The 8,902-nt window shown below is 40.3% G+C and overlaps 1 protein-coding gene across 2 annotated transcripts; it reads left to right on the top strand.

Moving 5' to 3' along the window:
* The first annotated feature begins 3,770 nt into the window (after positions 1–3,770).
* On the top strand, positions 3,771–8,897 carry LOC311053232 (uncharacterized protein). 2 transcript variants are annotated; one of them, XM_084068689.1, is made up of 12 exons: positions 3,771–3,845; positions 4,407–4,472; positions 4,564–4,680; positions 4,779–5,015; positions 5,508–5,606; positions 6,188–6,400; positions 6,523–6,873; positions 7,006–7,263; positions 7,514–7,598; positions 7,744–7,792; positions 7,976–8,196; positions 8,342–8,897. In XM_084068689.1, the coding sequence occupies exons 1-12, from the start codon at positions 3,791–3,793 to the stop codon at positions 8,403–8,405; spliced, it is 1,815 nt and encodes a 604-aa protein (XP_083924815.1). In that variant the 5' UTR covers positions 3,771–3,790; the 3' UTR covers positions 8,406–8,897. The 2 variants fall into 2 exon arrangements, with proteins under 2 accessions (XP_083924815.1, XP_083924816.1); XM_084068690.1 differs by having other exon boundaries at positions 7,976–8,220.
* The last annotated feature ends 5 nt before the right edge of the window (positions 8,898–8,902 follow it).

Raw genomic sequence — 8,902 nt, 5'->3', positions numbered from 1 at the left:
GATGCTACGACCTAACATTCATGCTCTTCTTCAGTTTTACTTTCATTTCACTTCATTTCAGGCTTTCATGGCCAAATCAGATGTGATTCTTTTTTGTGTTGTCATGCACGTAGTGGCATGAGCTGTCATTGGTCAGGGAACATAAACCCTGTTCTAGATGGTAAAAAAGTAAAGCACGCTTATGTCCCCAATTCACAAAATATTTGCTCGCAAAGCCAGAAAGGGAGCTTTTACGACATACTGTACACAGCTTCCTCTTGGTGAGGTGGGGCAATACAGATGTTGCTGTTAGTATCACTTTTAGTGTTTTATGGGTTGTCAACTAGTAATGGGTTTTGCCAGACTAACCACAGCTAAAACACTTTAGTCATGTCAAAACAGTATAGCAGGCTTAGTGGTTGCTGGTCATACACGATGGTTCAGCATTTCAGCTGACATTCAACTAAGCCGCATTAAAGCTAGCTGTGCTCCACTTTCATGACTTTCATTCTTCCCTCTGTCATTGACCATCGACTTTACCTTCTCTATTCTTACATGTGTCATGAACCCACATGGCCTACCTGCATTTATTTTAAAAATATCACATGTATCCACTTAGTCAAATGTTAGAGGTTCACCATACCATACAGTAAATTAAGGACATTTATGGACATGCATCGTCACACACACAGCCAAGCAATTCATTCCATAGCGTAAGCTCTGTCTGTCTGTCTGTCTGTCTCTCTCACACGCACGCACGCACGCACGCACGCACACACACACACACACACACACACACACACACACACACACACACACACACACACACACACACACACACACACACACACACACACACACACACACACACACACACACACACACACACACACACACACACACACACAGCCTTCACTCTTATATTATGGCTAGGTATTAAGATATCAGGGCCTCCATGTGTACCCTTCTGTGCCGTATACATGGCGGATCCTCAAGCATGTGCACACGCATGCATGCGCCCACACACACACACACACACACACACACACACACACACACACACACACACACACACACACACACACACACACACACACACACACACACACACACACACACACACAGCACCTGCTATGGGCGTTAACCCTACATATTATTTTCAGATGGATTTTCTCCATTTGCTAAAGCGGGACTGTAGAATTATCTGGATTCAGTGTGAGATATCTTTGGTCTTACTAGGCTTTTCCCATGGACAATATCATATCAGAAAATCCAGTAAACAGTGGAAAACATTAGCAAACAAATGGCCTTCAAAGTGTTGACAAGCCATGAATATATGGCATAGGAAAGAGTGGCATACAATTGGTCTCACTGACAAATAGTCCTGTGCAGATAAAGAGTGTAATAACATGGCGCCCTCTACAGGTCTGACCCTCAGTTGTTCAAGGGAGGCTCCTTCCTCATTCGTCTCTCCCCGACATGGTTGGTAGCCTGACTTATTAAGTATTTGGTTATAGTTCGCGTTGCACCGAAAATAGCAGGTCACTGAAAATTACAGATCGGCTACTTTCGGTGTGTGACCTTGGCGCACAACTAAGTATAAACACCCTTTTGTCATGTGAGTGCGCGTGCATGTGCTTTTGTTTCATTTAATGTGCTTGCAAGTGCTCATCCACGCATGAACAGTTGATCTGTTTGTTTATATTTGAATGCTGGTATTTTCTCACAAGAAAACCATCCTCTCTTAATTTCCTGGGTCACATCTGTTACCCCGGGTGATGTCTCAACATCGTCGGCCAATCCCTGTCATGTCAAGAAACACTATGATTGGCCGGCTTAAAGCTTAGAAGAGAGGTCAAGGATCAGGAAGTGCTGTGTGTACCTCGACCGAGGTTATAAGAGGGCTATTTCAAACACTCAAAGGTCAAGGCATGTGTAAACCAGATTGGACACTGAGCATACAACTGCTGGGATTCACAATAATCACACCATTCTACCTCCTTGACCCTCACTATTTAACCCTCTCCTCCTTAAGGGTGAGACAGACACTGCAGCGATGAGGTGGTTTATTTAAGACAAAAACAACTGGGTGGGTAGGTTTTGAGGCGAGCGCTCTTGTATTCCATGGAGGGAATGTGCCTTTTAAAATTATTAATTGATGCATAAACATACATAGGCCAGCTCTTCTAATTTTCTGTGCTATGGCTACTACCTCAATATGCACCAAATAATAGTCTCACTGTGACAAATGTTCAATTCAAATTCAGTGTAACGATAATTCATGTAGACACGGAAGGCAGAATGTTTATATTCTTCATTCACACTCCCCGGACCCCTCCCCATTCGCTTATACAGTTGTACTCCTTTAAGTCAGTACGTTCAACCTCTTGTCATTCTCATTCGCTTCAAGCCAACTCACTCACGCCCTCATACCCACAGTGCAACACTGGCGGGTCATTTAAGCAGATCTGCTCTCTGTTCTGCTTAGCTGTCATTGCAGGTTGTACAGCTGTTGGTTTTCAAATGCCCTCCACCTCCCCGGCCTCCTCCCTGTGGCATTTAGTTCATATTGTTATAGGTTGATTCTGTGTATTGTACTGTGGTTCTATGGATTATACTATGATTCTGTGTATTGTACTGTGGTTCTATGGATTGTACTATGATTCTATGGATTGTACTATGATACGTGGTAGTTTAATTAGGCATTGAAGGTTCAATGTTTATGTAAAACTGTATTTATGCTATGGGTTAATGCTGGGTTATGCTGGGGGTTTTGTGATTGAAGATCTGTGACATTTTTGCACAGGGAATCTTTAATATCACAAGAGCAGAGTCACACCGCCAAACTTGAATGCAATATCATTGCATATATGGTAAATGGTTAGTAAATGGTAAATGGATAATTCATGGTCTGGTTATTTCTGAGCTGAAGTGTCTAAATGAACTGCTCTATAACATGAAACAACCAGAATGTGCCTGTTGAAATTGTTGGATTTTTTTGGTGTGTGTGTGTGTGTGTGTGTGTGTGTGTGTGTGTGTGTGTGTGTGTCCAATGCAAGTGTTCTTTACCACCATTATGCCTGCTACAGTAGCAACTACAAAGGAATTATTATTAAAATATGTATTATTATTAGGCCTATTATTATTATTATGATGTAAACTCCAATTGTGGCCATTTTGCATCTACCTTGTTAAGCATATATTAAAATGGAACCAAGTGGAATCAATCTATTGTCATGTGACACTGTAAGTAACCACTGCAGGAGTACCAGCACAAAAAGACACATATCAAACACAGTTGAAAAATCTCCTTTAAATAGGCTACTCTAACTGAGTATCTAAAGTTAAAGTAATCACTGTTACAGCACATCAAGCATCACCATGTTTGATTCAGAACTTTGCTTGTCAGTTAGTTCGATATAAGAGAGTAAATGCAGAGAGAGAGAGAATAGAGGAATGATATACAGCGAATGATCCGGCTGCCGGGAATTGAAACTGGGACTCTGTCACAAGGACATTTTGCACCCATGTGGTGTATGTGCACTAAACACTTGGCTATTGCATAAGTGAACTCTGAGTTTCAAAATAAAGAGGAAGGAAGTCTTTTCCATGTTGTCACAACCCAAGCCATATGTGTGTATTACTGGTCTCAGTCTCAACAAATTATCATCTATTAAGTAAGTACGTGCTGTGGATTTTAAGAAATGGCATGTTATTAATAATTAATTAATGAATACATTAACGCAGTATTTTCTAATGAGGCTGTCATGAATGTTTTTATTCAGTCATCTTTCTAGCTAAAAACCAAAAGATGATGTTGGCTGTAACAGGATGTGTGTTTGTGGCTATTCTCAAGTCTGTCTCAGGTAGGAATTTGTTGCTGTATTTTCACCTGTGTCCGTGTCTGTCTGTCTGTCTGTCAGTCGTAATTCACCCTTTGCAGGTGGAGGTTTAGCAGTTGTGTAACAACTCAGTTTGGCACTACACTTACACTAAAATACCATTCACATCAAGAACTAGAAAAGTGAACTCCACAGAGTGCAGGTCTTCGCCAGGCTGGGTTGCCTACCCAGGGCCCGCAAACTTTGGCAATCAGTCATAGCCAATTGGAATGGAATATGAAAATATTTGACTGCTACATGTACCCCATGTCCAGCCTGGCAGAGACAATGATAACTATGGAGATAGTTACTGTATAACGATAATGATGTGAGCATCCACACTGATGAACAATGACGTTCTGTAAATCTGAGTGATGTGTTGACCGTGACATGTTACCGTTCTTGGTGTGTGGACGGTCTTTTATAAATGCTGACAAACCATACCTCACTGCCACATCACCTTGTAGGATGAAGCCTTTGCTGTGATGTCATGTTTTGATTAAAATCTGTCCTGGTGTTCTTCTAATGTAATGCATTCTGTGTCAGGAATTGTGGAGCAATCAAAACACATGTGTGTTTTGAAGGGATCATCAGTAGATCTGCCATGCTCAGGTACACATCCCACAAGAAACATAAACTGCTATACTAGACAATTTAAAGAACTGTTTCATTGCAAACAGCTGTCTGATATTCTGTTATATAGTCAATTCTCCAGATGGTCAGTCAACTCAAAGAATCTTTGAAGTGAGAGCGAGTGATGCAAAAATATACCAGTGCACAAACTCCACTGACACTTCAAGCTTTAGTCTCAATGTCACAGGTACAGTAATAGTTACAATGCCAGAAATGTATTAATGAAATAATCTAATTGTTAATTGTGTATTTCTAATGAACATGTATACAAATGTGAGTATATAGACCTACAGGTGAAGGTGATACTTGGTCCATTGAGAGAGGGACAGAGAGTGATTTTGAACTGCAGTACCAGCTGTCCTCTGACTGACAGCCACACCTACATGTGGTATAAGAATGGACAGCTCCTCTATGAGGACTCGTCTCCCTGGTACCAACTCCTTGATAACAGTGAGGAAGAAGTGATCTACTCCTGTGCTGTTAAAGGTCATGAAGCTCTCAAAGCCCCTAATGCTTCAGTCGGTGAGTGGTGACATTATCAAATCTGTAATAATTGAGATTCTGTAATGGCTGTTTATTATATAGTTTGAGGTAGATAGCTAACTAAATATATATTTCATTTTAATAAATGGTCCCGCACAGCGCACACTGTATCTTGCTGTGGCAACTCACTTTTTTTAATGACAAACGTTTCGGTCCGTCTGGACCTTCCTCAATAGACACTATTGAGGAAGGTCCAGACGGACCGAAACGTTTGTCATTAAAAAAAGTGAGTTGCCACAGCAAGATACAGTGTGCGGGACCTCTTGTTTGATTCAGATTATCTACTATCCAACGCACCTGAAATAAGCAACAGTGGATGTGCGATTATTCTCTCTACATTTTAATAAATGGTGCCACGTACTGCACTAACTATTCTGACAAATGGTTTACAATAAGTGTTTACATAATGTGTTTGTCAAAATCATATCAGTGACTGCATGTCAGTGACTGCATGTAATTTATTTCTCCTAGATTCTGTCAATCCGAGCTGCGTTAGAATGACCTATGCTGGTGGGAGAATGTGTCCTATATCATTGATGAATAACTCCTGTTCTATCACATACTTCAGAGGTTAGACACAATTATATTTGTTTAGTATGTTGATTTAGGCTCAAACCTTTTGAAAATGGTTTGAGGGACATACACCATATGATATTAAATATCATTTTTTTTTTAAATTCATGGTGTCTCCTTTAACATTGCCCAAAACAAACATGTCTGCGCTACTATGCCGCGCCCCCCCTTGGTGACTGACGACGCGTTGGCAGTTTGCACGCTCTATAGTATCTAAATACATAATAACTCCCTGGCTCCAAATTGGTGATGGAACTGAGAGCTTAATAGACTCATTTGAAATAGGTGTGGGTTTAATTCCAGACTAGTTTATGAGTTCATTTTTAAGAACTTTAGCTTAATATTATAATTTCAATGAGAATTCTAATGTAATTGTTTCTATATCTTTAGCATGCTGGGAGGTCTGTAGTGGAGAGATAAAACATGACTTAATCAGATAAGCTTAAGGTCTATGACTGGCATTTGTGTTATGTACATTATGATCTTTTTGCTCCTTTGCTACATCACCAGTCACAGCAGAAATCTTCATTTTTACAGCCAACATTATGACCTACTGTATGTACTCATCTTCTGAACAGATCTACATGTTGAAGTGGGCACTACAACCAGACAGAATGTTATACTGAGCTGTAGTACCAGTTGTACTCTAACAGACCCCAAACCCACCTTTCGATGGTTCAAGAAGAGAGACTACAAAATCAAAAGTCAGCAGTACTATGCCTCTAGTCCTTCTGATCACAGTTATTACTGTGATGTAAAAGGCCAAAATGATCTTCGATCTCCTTCAATGTGTGAGTATGAACATGTTGATTTGCTTGAGATAATTGCTCTTTTCATGCTGCATAATGAATATGTCAGTACTCAACATTTTGTGTTCTATGTTCTTTTAGTTTCCTTATTGTCTATGTTTCAGGTGTTCAGGGTGAAAGCTGTTGGAGAGTGAATTATATGAAACAGATAATCTGTGCTCTGGTCGGCTCATCAGTGGACATATCATGTAATTATTCATACCCCACTGGTCATCAGCTGTTAGATGGATATTGGTTTACGACATGGGAAAGTGGTGAAGAGAATCCCTCAAAACTGACCAAGGTCCCACATTATGAAGGTAGAGTGGAATTCTCTGGACAGACAAAGAACCATCACATCCTGACAATCAAAAACCTGAGAGACAGTGACTCAGCTAAATACAAGTTCAGATTTCACACAAATCAGGCAGGAGGAAAATATGTTGGTTATCCTGGTGTTCAAATATATGTGACAGGTGGGTTATTGATAAAGTCTTTGAACTTAAACATAAACTTGACTTTTCTTCTTCTATCAGTTCTTTTCTTTGGTGAACAGTGAAGTGATGAACAAGCCCACCATAACACCAAATGACCATTCTGACCTTCAGCCCTGAAATTGAAGATGATTCCTGGTGCCATGGCAACAGAGGGACAGAGAGTGACACTGGTGTGTAGCAGCAGCTGTCCTCTGACTGACAACCCCACCTACATGTGGTACCAGAACAGACAAGTTGTAACCCAGAAACAGAGCCAACAGAACTATGTGGTTCTAGACCCAGTCAGCAGTCAGCATGCAGGAGAATACTCCTGTGCTGTCAAAGGTCAAGAGGAGCTCAGAAGTCCTGAAGAAACTCTCACTGTCACATGTGAGTAAAGTTTAATATTTCACTCTCACACATGTTGGAAGCCCTTTTTACATGCGAAATTGTTGTTCCAACAACAACACTATTATTAGAAGCAACACTATTACATTTTAAATGTGATTATTATTCGCCGAATGCATAGTAAATCTGTCTGTCTGTCTCTCTCTCTGTGTGTGTGTGTGTGTGTGTGTGTGTGTCTCTCTCTCTGTCCCCTATCACTTATTTATTTATCTATCTATCTATCTATTTATAGCACAACCATCTGCAGTTAAAAATGCAGCAATATCAATTACTGCATTGAGCCTGTTTTTTCTATCCCTGGCCTACCTGTGGATCAGGTAAAAAAGATTGAAAATATTTCTTACTGATCATATATTTTTTACTTACTGTAACTACATTTCTGCTTTGCAATTTCTACAAATGGACACATCAGTTTTAATTGATAGCAACTTGTGTCATTAATTCCTTACTGGTTTGATATAGGAAGAAGAAAACTCAGAAATCCAGCACTGACTCAGCACAAAGTGGACAGGTATTTACAGAATTAGAGGACCCCAAACTGCAGTGGTGTTTGCGTGCCTGCGTGCGTGCGTGCTTGAGAGAGAGAGAGAGAGAGAGAAAGTGAGAGAAAGAAAGAAATAAAAATAATAAGAAAAAAATAATAGACGCTCCATACCCCACCACACACACCTTGTCTGTTCTGTCTCCCCGTCAGACCAAGTCAGATCCTATGTATGACAACATCTCAGCTGTGTCCAGGACACTTGTCACTGCTCCACATGGAGAACCCACAGAACCACAGGATGAGCTTCACTACAGCAGCGTCCACTTCCCTCGTTCTACCAACCATGAAGTGTCTCTCTACTCCAACACCCAACCACCTCAGAGACAAGAATATGTCCAGTATGCAGCCGTCAACTTCAAAACGACCTCCAAGTGAGAATCACCTGTTTTTATACAGTAAGTGAATGAAACACAGCATCTTCAAATCTGATATCATTAGGGTTGAAATAATGTTTTTGAAGAATTTACTTCACATAAAAATGTATACGCAATCAATTAATTGTTCTTTCTCCTGTAGTCCTCAAGTCCAGGCAGCTGCTGAAGAGTTGTACAGCACAGTAAACAAACCACCCAGAGTGTGAAAACGTACAGGTCACACCATGTGTGTGCAGATTCAGAAGCAGAACAACTTTGACTGAAACTTTGTATGTGTACAAAGATATGATACTTCCTGCTGTGGCAGTGCATAGATTATCCATGTATAGTTTTTATTTTGTCAATACATTAATTGAGTTTCAGACACACACACACACACACACACAAACAAACATTATTTTAACAATGTTTAACAGGAAATGTAGCAGGATGCCACTACTGTATATGTTTTGTGCAAATAGTTTGTCTCAGGGCATACTTGACCCCTCTTCCTCTTTTTCCACCAGCAGCATGTCAACTCGCTGCAATTATTTTGCATCTTCATTTTTAATAAATGGAGATGGACAAAAGGTAGAACCAGTGTTATGATAATGTATGTACCACTGCAGTACTACCAGCACACAGACATACTGTATCAAACAGAACACAATGTTGTTTCAGTTACCTTGCGGTCACATTTTTTACATGCTCCCCCTTAAATGCA

The sequence above is a fragment of the Gymnoscopelus microlampas genome (genome assembly GCF_963454915.1).
Source record: "Gymnoscopelus microlampas genome assembly, chromosome: 2".
Lineage (NCBI taxonomy): Eukaryota > Metazoa > Chordata > Actinopteri > Myctophiformes > Myctophidae > Gymnoscopelus > Gymnoscopelus microlampas.
Note: the sequence above shows the minus strand (reverse complement) of the source record. Positions and strands in the feature narration are given on the sequence as shown.

Excerpts from the sequence above, each read along its gene's own strand:
- LOC311053232 (XM_084068689.1), top strand. The coding sequence starts at position 3,791 with ATGATGTTGGCTGTAACAGGATGTGTGTTTGTGGCTATTCTCAAGTCT. Across the intron at positions 4,681-4,778 it reads CTTTAGTCTCAATGTCACAG|ACCTACAGGTGAAGGTGATA; the intron begins GTACAGTAATAG and ends GTGAGTATATAG. Across the intron at positions 7,264-7,513 it reads AGAAACTCTCACTGTCACAT|CACAACCATCTGCAGTTAAA; the intron begins GTGAGTAAAGTT and ends ATCTATTTATAG.